The 15032-nt window shown below is 36.3% G+C and overlaps 1 protein-coding gene across 1 annotated transcript in view; it reads right to left on the minus strand.

The window, feature by feature from the left end:
- Positions 1–15032, minus strand: part of EYS (eyes shut homolog) — a gene marked incomplete at its 5' end in the record, with an annotated part of 1535590 nt that overhangs the window by 663799 nt on the left and 856759 nt on the right. Inside the window, 1 exon segment of the mRNA XM_082729457.1 lies at positions 9423–9506. Coding sequence (XP_082585583.1) covers positions 9423–9506 — 84 coding nt within the window.

Genomic DNA, 15032 nt, shown 5'->3' on the forward strand with positions numbered 1-15032 from the left:
AATTTGTTAAATCATCTATAATCTAAAGCTAATACATGATAACCCTCCAATTCATTTTTTTTCTTCTCCTCAATATATCCACAAATATGGTTGACTTTATAGGTTGCTATGAATATTAAATGAGAAAAAAAACACTGAGTACTTAACACAATCTCTGGCACATAGTAAACACTCAATACCAGGCAACTATTATTATCATGACTGGGTCCTAGGCCCAGTTCAGCCACTTACTAATTCTGTTATATTAAATAAGTCACTTGAAGCTGCAGGCTTAATTCCTCTTCTTTAAAATGAGAATAGTAGTAACAACCCTCACTTAATTTGTAAGTCTCTTGATTCAAACACATTACTGTTCTGGATTTTTTTAAATGAATCTCACTATGCCATTCAGCCCAAGATGCCTTCAGTTAGCTCCCCTAAACACATGGTTAATGTCTCCTCATTGTCCTCTATACATACTGTCCTACTATACTGCCTTAACTTGTAGCTAACTACTTCCATGTCTGTCTTTAACACTAGACTGTAAGCTACCTTAATTATGCCACAATTCAGATACTCTGTGAAGATCCACTAAGGTATGGAAATGAAAAACAGGAGGAGATGTGATCAGTTAATGCTATTGTTTAAAGTAAGATAACTGGTTTTCTCTGCTTCTAGATTTGGAGAGCCCTTTCCAAGTGATGAAATGATACAAATCCTCTCCAGGAGATCACTGGATGTACTCAAAGTGAGATAGTTAACTCACTTGCCTAAAGTGAAAAAGTATAGGGAATATATATCTTCTTTTTAAAAAGCTTCTATTAATTGAAGAAATGTGTTCATCTGGAATTTCTTTGGTTCCCCGCTGCTCTTATCATCTCAGAAGAGCCAATTATGCTAGTCATTTGGCTCACTATTCATTATTATTGCCAAAGCCATACAAGCCAGTATCAATTTAAAATCGTTTCTTTGCCTCAAAGACATATAGGTCATAAGAAACACACACACATATTTTCCAACCCTTGTACAGGTTTTTAGATTTGCCATTGCACAATGCATGCTAAAAATTGCTATTTAGCCTGAACCTACATAGGACTGAACAAATAAGACCATTCAATTGGTCACTGACTAGAAATGGTTTAGGGAATGTACAATTCTATGAAATGCACACATTAAAATTTACCAAGCAGCAAGGATTAAGTACTATAAAGTCAACAGAGACCCACTGAGTGCAATATGGAAATATGTTTCTACAATATAACAAAAAAGAAGGCTCTCTCCCCTGACTGCCCCGCCCCCCTTTTTAAAAGATTTTACTTACTTACTTGACACAGAGAGAGAGAGAGAGAGATATCACAAGCACAAGTGAAACAGGAGGGACAGAAGGCCCCCCGCTGAGCAGAGAGCCTGAGGATGCAACTCTGGATCCAGGACCCAGGGATCATGACCTGAGCTGAAGGCTTAACCAACTGAGCCACCCAGGCGCCCTATGCCCTGCCCTTTTTTCAAGGGTCCTCTATCAATGGCTCACAAAATCCCTCAGACCATGGTTTTCCAATGAAAACAGTACTTCCTTCTTTAAGGAAGACTCTACTTATCACACTCTCCACTGTGGATCTGTTTTTTGTTCTCTAATTAAAAATGGTTTCCTTCTCCTCTTACTTCCTAAGTATTATTTAATGCTGCACTTGCATCCTTAGTTTTCTATGCCAGTTATATGTCCTATCGAACCTGCTGGAGAACAAGCTACTTTAGAACACAGACATAACTTGTATTTTATTTGAAATACCACCCCAATACCTCTCATTGTCATTTTAGAGTCTTAACATCATAGGATTTTATAAATGGAAGGAAAGTTTTGATACAATCACTTCAAATTCGGATGTTTTGTGCCTGTAGTCTGAAAATGGTTTGGTCCTTGACTCATGCTGTCTGATAACTGATCGTCCAGTGTAACTGAAATTTACCTTCCATTCCTTCCCACACGCTCCATTGCTAATTCCCTTGCCCCTTTTATTCATTGTTGTATCTTGGACGCTACTGCTTTCAGTTCATAAATGCTTCTCACTATAAGCAGTAGCAAATCCTGGTATTATTCCTAAGTATTTCAGAAACATTACAACAGAGCCAGTGGGCCAGCAGAGAAACTTACTACTGTTTCAAATACTCCTTCAAAAGGAAACATGTGTTCCATGTTTGATAATACATGGCTTGAAAAAAAGCCTTTGAAAATTAGAGCAATGCAGAATAGGAAAAGCGCTTCAGAAACTATTTGTATTCAAATCAGTGCTCTCTTATTTACTGGCTGCGTGGGTCAAAAAAGTCATAGTTTTTCAATCTCATTTTTTGTTATTCATAAAGCAGACAGAACTCTCATTTCTATCCTTGTTATTTGACCACTGTTCTCAGTTTCATTTCAGCAAAAGCACTATATGTAGTTAGTATATGCATGCTTCTTTGTGGTGTTTTCACCCTCTTTTTTTCTGCAGAATGTTTTCTAACAATTGTATTCTCAGCAAACTGATTTTTTTGTCATCTCAACACAAACACTGAATTTCCCTATAAAACTGTACCATGGATTCAAAAAGGCATTTAAGTGGTCCTATTATATTCTTATTATCCCTTTTATATGCTTTCATTAATATATTAATTTAAAAAAATATTTAGTTTTTAAAATATCTCTCTCCATTTGAATGCAAAATTTTATGGTCAGAACTGAGTTTGTTTCTTTTTAGCTCAAGACCTTGAGCAACATACATGATAGATGCTTAATAAAATTAGCTGAATGGATGAAAATGAAATGATTTAAGAAATTTTTAATTTCTTATGTTTTTAAATTTCTCACTATACTCAAAAACCCTGTAAAAGAAAATATATTGTAGTAGTTACTAATTACTAATAATACTAGATGATCCATTTATCAGTTCTTTCTATTTGATGAGAGGTTAAATAATATTAATACTACTCATATGTATGTAGCTTGTTAGATAATATGCGAAATGTCTTATAAGGGTCTTTTATTTAATCTCCATAATAATCATATTAAGTAAGAGCTGTTGTAATCCCAATTTAAGTAGAGGAAACTAGAACTTTGACAGCATATGTATCTTCTTTAAGTTTAACTCTTACATAAAACCATTCTATACTGTAATGATAGTAATTGATTTTATATTAATTTAAAAAGTTATTTTCTTACAAATGTATAAGGTCACAAAGGTAATCAAGGTAGTATCACAGAAATAGCCTATTTTTCAAGGTTTTATAACAATAGAAAAGAGTATGCATTTTGTTCTTTTTATATGCAAACTAGTTAAAGGTGACATGGGTAGGGATACTAGATTCAGTATTCCTAGAACTTTATTCAATGTCATATATTATTAAAATCGTAATTTTTAATATTTTCCTCATACTATCAAAATAATCAGAACAATAAATCAATATAGAGAAATATTAACCTTCAAGTAATATATAGTAGAAAGTATTTTGAATTAATAATTAAGAGATTAGTATCATAGTTCTTTATATTCTTCTAATAATACTATTTTGGCTCTCATTAGCTCTTGTCTAGACTACTGTAATAACTCCTAACCTGACCTCAAGACCCTAGTCTATTCCAGTGTTCTTCTCTCTATTGCAGAATTACCTTTCTAAAACAGTTTTGATCGTGTCACTTTCATACACCATGATACTATGTACCCAATAAAATTAAAACTATTTAGCATGATATTCAAGACCTTTCAAAGAATGTCATTTTCTTATTTTAGCATTTACTTTAAATTACTGCATATTAGTTTCAACTCCCACCAATTTCTACCAATAAATGCTGGCTGCATTAGACAATTCACCATCCTGTCACACCAGGCAAAGCATCATTCCCTAAACAAACGTTTGGCTCTCTTTCTCAAATTCTGGTTTTCTTCAAATTTGAGGCTATTTGCTTTGCTCTTGGAAGTATAACCTTGTCTCAGTCTACAATACCAAACCCAATTTAAGGTATTTTAACTCAGGTAAACTAAACTACTTTCTAACTTTTTAAACAATCATACTGACACTGGTATTAGATATCTAATTCTGTCTTGGATGGTGAATCTATCAGGATAGGCTAGATTACTCTCCAACCCCCTAATGTCAGGGACATAATACAACAAACGTTTATCTTCTGCATTTTCATACTTCTGCACAAAGGGAATGAACTGATTAATGAGAGCTGTGAGAGTTCTGAAAATATTTTGAACAACACAGTTAAAACAGAGTAATTGTGCTGCCACCAAAATGGTATATTTGAAATGCAGCTTTCTAAGGGAGCATTCAGGATGGTACGAAAATCAGTCTCATGAATCCATTGTCAAGCCTCACAAATGCACACTGCAAAATCATGTGTAAGCTTCTCCAAATAAGCAGTGATTATGCTAACTCTAAATAAAAATGCTATTTCATTCACCCTCTCCAATCTCTACTAAACACCACTAATAACTCATACAGTACTAATTTGAGTTTAAAGAAATATCTGCTATTTCATACATGAAATCTGTGAATATTATTTCCTATGGATTTTAAACTCTCATAAACACACTATGAGGTATAGTAAATATTAATTCTTTATCTTTAAATCCATTATTAAACAAATTTCCATATACTAATGGACAGCTTTTCTGCTTTAAAAGATGCACTGTCAAACTTTATTCCAACTTGCAAACAATTAAATTATGGAATTTCATGTACTCAAAAACCATCTTTTTTCCCCCACAGTCATTCTAATACTTAATAATGAAAAGAGCAAAGATTAACAGTTAATCTTTATGCAATGTTTTAGTTCAATGAATGTTGATAAGACTACATCAAAGTCTGTAGCTAAAAGGATAACAAAATATAAAATATATTCCAGAATTAAGAATTGATTAGCAAGAACAAAAGTGAAATATACAGATTAAAATGTCAGATATTGAAGTTCTCTGCTGTTTCATTATTGTTAATAGCAGTAAACATTATAAATCTCAAATTTAGCAGGCAGAATGTCATGCAATTTGTCAAGTTCAGTTTAGCTAAAATGAGGTTTGTTGCTTACACAATCAACTTGTTAATTCAGTTGGCACTTATTCTACTGCTGCTGCATAAATCCTCAACTATAAGCCACAACACACATTTTAATTTGCTGGCCATCAGATTAAACAAAAGACATGTATTCATTCAAGTTGCATTGTAGTTACACTGATTACTGCCTTTAGACTGTTCATAAGACTTATTTTAAATAAGTTTTGGTTCAAATTAAAGTCAGACTAGCCCACATTTCCACTAATAATCTTGATGTTTACTGTCCTTTATATAATTTTCGAGAAAGCTCAATATTTCAGGGGAATACTTTTCCTTAAATTTGATTTTTTTGGCTCCGAATATATTTTATATTGTTTGCTTTCATAATTATTATAATTAGCTGTTGATAATGCCTTACAACTTTCTTTTCACTCAGAATGTAAACAACCAAAAACTCAAGTGTCGGTACAAGTTGTACACATAATTTGTATGAGTAAAAAAGATATAGATTAATAAGTGAATGGACTGACCTGAGATTTAAACAAAGAAAATCTCTTCTAGAGATCACTAGGGAATTATAAATTCAACTCAATCTCATGTCAAATGTCAAGCCTGAAAAAATATACTTAAATCACTCATCTTCAAAAGAGGAAACAGGCTGAGAGACCTAAACTAATTTGCTCAAAGAATTTCTTTGGCTTTAGATACAAAGCCAAAATAAGAACCTGGATCTATTCATGCCCAGTGTTCATTCCACTATATCTTAAGGACATCAGTTCACTCTTTAAGTCATTATAGGACATTTACATTGTACAAAATATTAAATATAAGTTAGTCAAAGAGCTTAATATGTCATCTCTACACTTAAGGATTTATAGTCTGATAAAAATTTTTTATAAGCTAAGACACTTTCAACAGTTAGTACACCACTTCCCCCCCAAAATCTAACTCAAACTGCATTTTAAAAATAAGTTCATGTATATGTTCCCATACAGAAAGGAGAGAGGTGGTAAAGTGAGTTCAGGATTGGCTGTTTCAGCCCCACTCCCATGCTATCTCGTTCTACAGCACAAGATTTATCCTAAAGCTAATTCACTCAGTGGCTGCCAGAAGCAGAGACACTTTCTAGTTCTAATCCAATGAAACATGAGAAAAACAAAACAAACAAAAAAACCCTTTTATTTTCTAGAAGAAACTAGCAAGCCACTTTTTCCTACCACATTGATCCAAAGTGACTTAGTTTGCCCATTCTGGAACTAGCCACATATAAGGAAGAGGAACAGAAATTTTTGTTGAGGTAACCAATGTAAAACACATATTGGGGACTGAAATGTCCATTATCAATAAGGCAGTTTATTCTCAATTAGTATGAATCACCATATACGAGTACCTTCAAAATGCTTTTCCTATATGCATATAAGTTAGCCAAGGATTTAATTTTTAAGAGGACAGATGTTCATTTTTTCAATTATGCTTTGCCATTTTGTCCTACATGACTCTAGGTAAAATACTTAGCCTCTTTGTACCTCAGTTTACTCACCTGTTTAGTTAAGATAACAGTACTGTCTCATATGTTTTTAAATTAATTAAAATGGCAGACTATTATTTATAATTGTGGGTAATATAATAGTATTATACCAATGTTATGTATAGTTATTACTTTGGTTGTTGGTACTGCTATTACTATCTTATTATTAATAAGATTAAAAAGGCATAAATTAACACAAAACTTTAAGGAAAATTCTTTTTGTTTACAAATTGTATCTAGCGGGGGTGGGGGGGAGCGGGCACCTGTGTGGCTCAGTCTTTAAGTATCTGCCTTCCACTCAGGTCATGATCCCAGGGTCCTGGGATGGAGCCCCACACTGGGCTCCCTGCTCTGAGGGAGGCCTACTTCTCTCTCTCCCACTCCCTGTGCTTATGTTCCCTCTCTCATATTCTCTCTTTCCGTCAAATGAATTAAAAAAAAATTTTTTTTTTAAATCTCTAAAAATAAAAAGAAACAGAGGCGCCTGAATGGCTCAGATAGTTAGGCATCTGCCTCCAGCTCAGGTCATGATCTCAGGGTCCTAAGATCAAGCCCCGCATTGGGCTCCCTGCTCAGCAGGAAGCCTGCTTCCCCCCTCTCTCCCTGCCTGCTTCTGCCTACTTGTGATCTCTCTCTATCTGTCAAATAAATAAAGAAAAACTTCAAAAAAAAAAGTTCATTAAAAAAAAAACTTAAAAAAAAATTTTATCTAGCGGGAGCTAACATCTGTTGCAAAGTAACTATTACAAACCAGAAACTAACAACTACTCTACTTGCTGATTCTTTTTTTTTTTTTTTTAATTTTATTTATTTATTTGAGAGAGAGGGAGAGCTTGAGAGGGAAGAGGTCAGAGGGAGAAGCAGGGAGCCTGATGTGGGACTCGATTCCAGGATTATCACCTGAACTAAAGGCATTTGCTTAACCAATTAAGCCACCCAGGTACCCCTACTTGCTGATTCCTAACTATAATTTCCGCTTATATGCCACCTTCTTTTTTTTTTTTATATAATTTTTTATTTTTTATAAACATATATTTTTATCCCCAGGGGTACAGGTCTGTGAATCACCAGGTTTACACACTTCACAGCACTCACCAAAGCACATACCCTCCCCAATGTCCATAACCCCACCCCCTTCTTCCAAACCCCCTCCCCCCAGCAACCCTCAGTTTGTTTTGTGAGATTAAGAGTCACTTATGGTTTGTCTCCCTCCCAATCCCATCTTGTTTCATTTATTCTTCTCGTACCCACTTAAGCCCCCATGTTGCATCACCACTTCCTCATATCAGGGAGATCATATGATAGTTGTCTTTCTCTGCTTGACTTATTTCGCTAAGCATGATATGCTCTAGTTCCATCCATGTTGTCGCAAATGGCAAGATTTCATTTCTTTTGATGGCTGCATAGTATTCCATTGTGTATATATACCATGAATGGATATATGCCACCTTCTTAATGAATGTCTTCCTAGTTCCACAAGACAGTGTCTTCATATCTTCCAAATTAGAAATTAAAATTCCAGTAATGGCATCATCAAGCCACCCTTCCTCATTAAACAAGTGGAGTCACAGAATTTTTCTGTTGACACACTTAGCAAGATATACTATGTTGGCCACAAGAGCTTATTTGAATGTATTTCCTACTGGCTAGCACAGAAGCTGGCAGGCAGATTTTCTGTAAAGGGCCCAAAAGCAAATATTTGAGGCTTCCTGGACAATATCGCTGATGCAAGTCACATGGACACATGCAGAAGAAACCCACAAAAGCAAGCAAGTCCTCACCAGCCCCATTCTGATACTGCCTTGATCTACTTCTCAGCCTGACCCCTAGGGATAAGGTTCTTCCCTGTGCCTCCATAGTGTTGAAGGGGCAGGCTCTGCTTTCGTGTGGGTAGACAGCCCCTGCCCCAGTGTGACCAGTAACCAGGCAAGTTAAGTCTGTTTGATTCTTTGGATTGATTCCTGGGAACTCACTTGACGGAAGATTCAAGGTACGTTCTAGTATTAAATTACTTAGTATTAAGGTGATGTTTTGATTTTGCAAATTTTACTCCTTGTCTGTTGCTTATTTTAATTCAAACTCAAATGAGGAAGGAAGATGCTGTTTCTTGACTGCTTTCTCAAACTCTAACATCTATTGCATTGTTCAAGGCACTTAGGGATTAAAATTTTGTGGAAGTTTTTGGAATACTAGTGCCCACGGCTTTGGCCATTGATTATTTTTAATGAGTTTGGTGTCCCTTTATTCAAGGGGAAACAATCCATGGGTCTGGGGAGTCACAGTGCCTCCCAAGCAACAGAGGACCCTTCACAAGGGATTCCGGCCACAAGTGAGCTTGACCCAGATTCATAGACAGCAATTCAGAAAGAGCAAAACTGGCTGGGGCTGTTCACCTAACCTCGTTCAGCAAAATCAAGGAAGAAGGAAAAAAGTGTAGAGCCCAGAATTGTTTTGGTCTTTGGGGGCATTTTTGACTAAATACACTGCGTTTCTGGTCCAGTGGAGCTTTTACAGGGGAACAAAAGCTGTTTGCTGAGAAGGAGGCCAGGCGTGGCGCTATCTTGGGCCTAGAAATTTATTTCGACGCTCGTTAACACTCCCTCTTTCCTGGCGACACAAGATGACCCCACGTTTCGGTATCCTCCTGGCATAGTCCTACCTCCAAGGCTTGGCTTGGGGTCCCTCGCATTGGATAGTCTCTCACACCCCCGCACGCGGGCTGTGAGAAATGAGGACGGGCCCCCGCACCCCACCACTCACCAGCGTCTCATTGTCCGGGACCCTACCCGGGCTGCAAGGACTTCGGCAAGCTCTCCTCACTCAAGGCTTTGGGACTTGAGACGAAATCAGGGCAGGCGAGCGCCCCAGAGAACACATGACTTACCGGAGCGTGGTCCAGCACCACGGAGGCCGCCATCATAACGTGTGGGCGTGGCCTGCGTTTAAGGCGGCAACGGGCGCGGACCGCCTTGGGAGTCGCAGAGGCTCACCGAGCCTCACACCGGCGTCCCGGCGGAAGAGACCCCCCTCTATTCTTCTCACCGCCCTTCGGTTTGTCACCCCACCCAGCGTCCTGGGGCCTCTGGGTATTAAATTTTAAAACGTAGAAAAAAAATTATTTTGATCTTGGCGGCGGGTAGAGGCTATGTGAGCCACGAGGTGTTTTAAAATGGACTTTTTTTTTTTTTTTTGTACTATCGTGACTTGGGCAGGTGTCTTTAAACCTTGAATGATGACTGCATGGGATTTCCATCATGTTGGGTACAATAAATAGAGTCCTTGTGTCCCTTCAAAAGTCCCATGTGGAAAACTAACGCCCAAGGTTGTGGTTTTCTGGAGGTGAGGCCTTTGGGAGGTGATGGTGTCAAGAGGGTGGAAACCTCATGATTGAGATTCACGCCATTTTTTTTTTTTTAAGATTTTATTTATTTGACAGACAGAGATCACAAGTAGGCAGAGAGGCAGGCAGAGACAGAGGAGGAAGCAGGCTCCCTGCTGAGCAGAGAGCCCAATGCGGGGCTCGATCCCAGAACCCTGGGACCATGACCTGAGCTGAGGGCAGCGGCTTAACCCACTGAGCCACCCAGGTGCCCCAGATTCAGGCCTTTTTGAAAGGGAGGCCAGAGAGCCAGCTAGCATTTTCTGACACGGGACGCACATGGAGGAGACACCCACAAAGCAAGCAAGTCCTCACCAGCCCCTGATTCTGATATTGCCTTGATCTTGTACTTCTCAGCCTCCACTACCGAGCAGTAAATTTTAGTTGTTTATAAACAACCCAGTCTATGGGACTTTGTTACAGCAGCTCAACAGAATAAGACTTTGGGTACCATCTGTTTCTCATGCCCATGTGCACAGATGTGCCACCTTCCTAGACCCTAAAGGAAAGGCATGATAACCTTACCCTCATTAAGCAGAAGTCTAGATATATGCATGCAGACCATGAATGCCTCAGCCAAATGAGACTGTTCCCAGGCCTAAAAACGCAAAATCAGACTATGTTGATGCAGCAAGGTTATGGGATTCTGCAAAGGCTGCACTTTAACAAAGGATATAAGAGCCAAAAAATGGCCACTGTAGACTTTGAGCAAAATGCTGCTCATGAGTTTCAGGAAGTGGAATCATGGCCCTGGGAGTTTCAGCGAAGGTCCCACTGCAAAACTTTGGCTGGCTCAGTTGGTCTTAGTGCAGGCTACTGTGGCTTGACCTTAAACAACTTCGGTTTTCCTTATATATTCATGATTAGAACAAAGGCATGATTATATAAGAAAGTGTCCAGACTAGGCCTTGGTATTGGTGAGCAGCATAATATTTCCTACCTTAAACTATGAGGTGAATTATCTCTACAGACACTCTGGTTAGGCTTTAGTTTTAAATTGTTAGTGCTTGGTCCAGGTAGACAGTATTGGATCAAGTGCCCTAAATTCCATCCTGCACAGAGGTTCCAAAGAGAATTCATGAGACTTAGCTTCAGGATTAAGAGCTATAAAACTCTCAAACTAGTAAGTGAATTACAAAGATATTGAAAGTAGAAATACAGTGCATCTTCAAAGATATTTATGGAATTAAGTTTCTGAGGAAAGAGAAGGGAGCCAGGCAGGACAAGTATATATAGATCAAGGCCAGGGCTGAGTTAAATGTTATTCTGATGGGGGAAAACCCATAGGGTGTTTTCAAACACATTTTCAAAAATGTAAAGTGGGGGTATAGTATTTGTTGGAACAGTGGATGCTTTTGGCAGACTCAGAACTTACCATTTTAGGAATATGAAAGAAAAAACAAATGTTTAGGCCACAAAGTAGAAGGAAAAGAAAGCATTGAGATCCAAGAAAGAAAATGCTACTTCTATTGTGTTAGAAATGGTAAGTGACCAGCTTATGAAGCAAGTTAAATTGCTACCCACTCAGCTGAGTAGGCTTGTAAGGAGGAGAGGAAGAACAGAGGGAAATGGTAAAGATAGGAGACTTTGAGAAGCCTGTGACAGAAGAATTGGTTTTCAGTCAACCACTAGGGGACACAAGCTTAAAACAAAACAAAACAAAAACAAACAAACCAAACCAAAACAAAAAAACCCCAGCAGCTTAGTTCTCGACTATTTTGAGGGTAATTCTCCAGCTGAAAAACATGTAGGGATGTTGGGGAAATTCCCATAGGAAAGTTTTCCACATCAAGAATTATTGGCATCAGGGTGACTGGGTGGCTCAGTTTGTTAAATCATCTGCCTTCGGCTCAGGTCATGATCCCAGGATCCTTGAGTAGAGTCCCACATTGGGCTCTCTGCTCAGTGGGGAGTCTGCTTCCACCTTTCATTCTCCCTCTGTGCTCTTTCTCTTTCTCAGATAAATAAAATCCGTAAAAAAAAAAAAAAAAAAAAAAAAAAGTGAAAAATTTATTGGCATCAGCTACTTTGACACTGAACTAATTACTTATTTATATACTTATTTATTTTACTTATACTCAATAGACAACCAGAAGACATTGCATAACTATTCACTGACCCAAACAGAGGTGGTATAACAAAGCACCACCTTATTTAGCTGCTCCTCTTTCCAAGCCTAACATTTACTCGGTGTCCTGATTACAAGGTTGTAAAAGAAATCTAGAGACAATTTTAAAGTTTTCTATAATTATTTCACTTAGAAAATCCTCTCATTGATTATGAGAGAACAGTTCTGAGGCTCAAGATTGCTAACTACTAAATGTAACACATTATATATTAGATCAAGGAGGGAAATAGTAGATTTCTCCAGAATAAAAAAACCCCAGACAGATTGAACTTTGTACAATGAATCCAAAGACAAATATATATAAATTGATTGGGTCTGTTACTAAAGCAGATTATTGCCAGCCAATGCCTACTATTCATTAATTTATTGGTCAACATATATTTATATTCATGCATCCTATATAAACACTGAGAATTGATATTTGAAGATAATAGCAAACTTGGGGAGAACCTGAGAGAAAGTAGACAAAAGAAAATTATATGCTGATTATTTAAAGAAATGACAGCTGTTTAAAAACTTCTCTTTTACTATCACTTCTTGTAATCAAACATGGTTAATCATAGTTAAGGTTCTTAAAATTCTCTAGTTACAGTGTTTTGGAATTTTAGAAATAAAAAGATTAAAACGAATCTTAAGACTACTTTGTGATATGGAAAGTCATATTTCAATTAGGTCAAGGTAAAGGAGGAATGCAGTTTTCTGTGGCTTTATGAAAGGTCATATCACAATTCTATAATATTTTAGTTTTAAAAGGTATCCATTATTACAGATATGAAATATAGTATCTTGGGTTGTCTGACAACTTGCTTGACACTGTCTGTCAATAACAGAGATCAATGGTTATGACACATTAATTTCCAAAAATTTTTCAAGGTATTTTGAATAATGTGTTATTTTAAAATTGATAACATTTTGTTAGTATTAAAATTATTAATTGAACATATTTACTGCTAAATAGAGGTGTCTGTGCACAATTATTACACTTAATTAATTTCTTATTAATTGTTTACGTGTTACCAGAGCAGCAGGCACATGGTCTGTATGCTAAAAATATGAACTCCAACCAGAATCCGCCCCTCGATCCATTTTTAAGGAAAACTATCTGTGCCCCAAATGATCAATTCTGGAATGAACCAAAGGTCAACTTAGAATAATATAAAATTATGGGTCTCCAAGGAACCCTAAAGGGTTGGCTAATTCAATTCTCAGCTGCCTTCACATAAATCAGCCAAGTTTAATGAATGTTGGGATCTTGCAAGAGAGGTATCTAGGCAAGGAGATGACCAAATTCCCAGGAGGTAGAATTTTCTCTTACATCAAGTCTACAACTTTTCTATTACAATTTATACTAATTTATCTTTTTCCAGTTAATACACTAGAGAATACAGGTCACTATAACAAATTGCAGAGCTAGAATAATCACTCTAGTCAGGAATTTCAGAACATTTGGTTCAAGGTTTCTTCCTCACCCTTACTCTGACCTCATACTCCATATAGTACAAATAAAAGGTAATGCAAAGCTGAGATTTTTTACACTATGTGTCACTTAAAAATAATTTAACATTTGTATATAAACTATAGAGATTCTCTAACAATCAAGAGAGTTATAGCTGCAAATCCTTTTTCATGTTAAGCAGACATAAAATTTTTAAAGAAAAATTTATGAGAGAATAGTAGAGGTGCCACTTTATATAACAGTTTATTACTTTCAGAATGTGCATTACTATAAACTGCTCATCTTTAGTCTGAAATCATTTAGAGATGGAGAAAACAAAAAAGGAATAAAAGAAAATCACTAGGAAATATTATACCATAGAAAACTACAACCATTTCTAATCTAATTGAATGATTTCCTTAGGATCACAGCAGTTGAATTATAGGATATTTTAATATTAGTTTTAAAATGCACTTATATTTTTTAGTTAAGTCCCAATAGAAATGTATTGGAACTAAAGGAAGAGAACACACTACTATTAACCCTTTTCTTATTCATTTCTTTTTTTTTAATTTTTAAATATGTATTTATTTCAGAGAAAGTGTGTGCAGAAGTCGGGGGTGGTAGACAGAGGGAGAAAGAGAAGTGGGGAAGCAGACTACCCACTGAGCAGGGAACCAGAGGTAGGGCTTGAACTTATGACCCCTACATCATGGCCTGACCAGAAACCAAGAATCTCAGTAAGTCTCAGTAAATGACTGAGCCGCCCAAGTGTCCCCATTTCTTATTTTTAAAACACAAGATATTTTTAATGGGGGCTACCATTAATAATTTTACAGTTATATAATTCTTATTTGCCCTTTCCAGAAAACATATCAATACGTGTATATACATTATTTTTATAACTTATATATCTGTATACTAAATTGTGAAATTAAATCTTTATAATAGTAGTTTTTAATACACAGTATTTTAATACACATTATTTATACACACTTTAATACACAGTATTTATTTCAATAAATACTTTCAAATACCTACAATGTGTAAATGCTAGGAGTCAAGACCAAGATAAATAGCAGACTAATTCTAGGCCTTATGAAATTTAGTCATACCTCAGTTTCTTTAGAATAAATCATACAAAATCTAAATCTATTGTTATTTAGGCACCTGGTTCCCAGTTGAGTGGAATACTTCAAATTATCAGATGGCTTTATATGATTTTCCACGTTTACTGCCCTTGATATTTGTATGTTCAATCCAGTTATTTGTAGAAAACATATTTGTTTATAATGGTATGGAAAAATGCAATTAACTTGGTCATAGTCAATTCATTTTGGTTTAAATACATTAAAAATGGTAAAGTTGTTTGGTATTTTTCTAAAAAAGAAAATATTGTTATGGAATGGGAAATTTTTAGATACCACATTTTTTTCAAATAAGCTCTTATAATAATCCAAAATATTAGTTCATTCTCTGGAAGAGCTTTCAAACACCAAGATTTGGTGAAGTCTCATGTCCAATGCATAAAGTCAAACAAATAGCACATTTG

The sequence above is a fragment of the Mustela nivalis genome (assembly GCF_964662115.1).
Source record: "Mustela nivalis genome assembly, chromosome: 5".
Lineage (NCBI taxonomy): Eukaryota > Metazoa > Chordata > Mammalia > Carnivora > Mustelidae > Mustela > Mustela nivalis.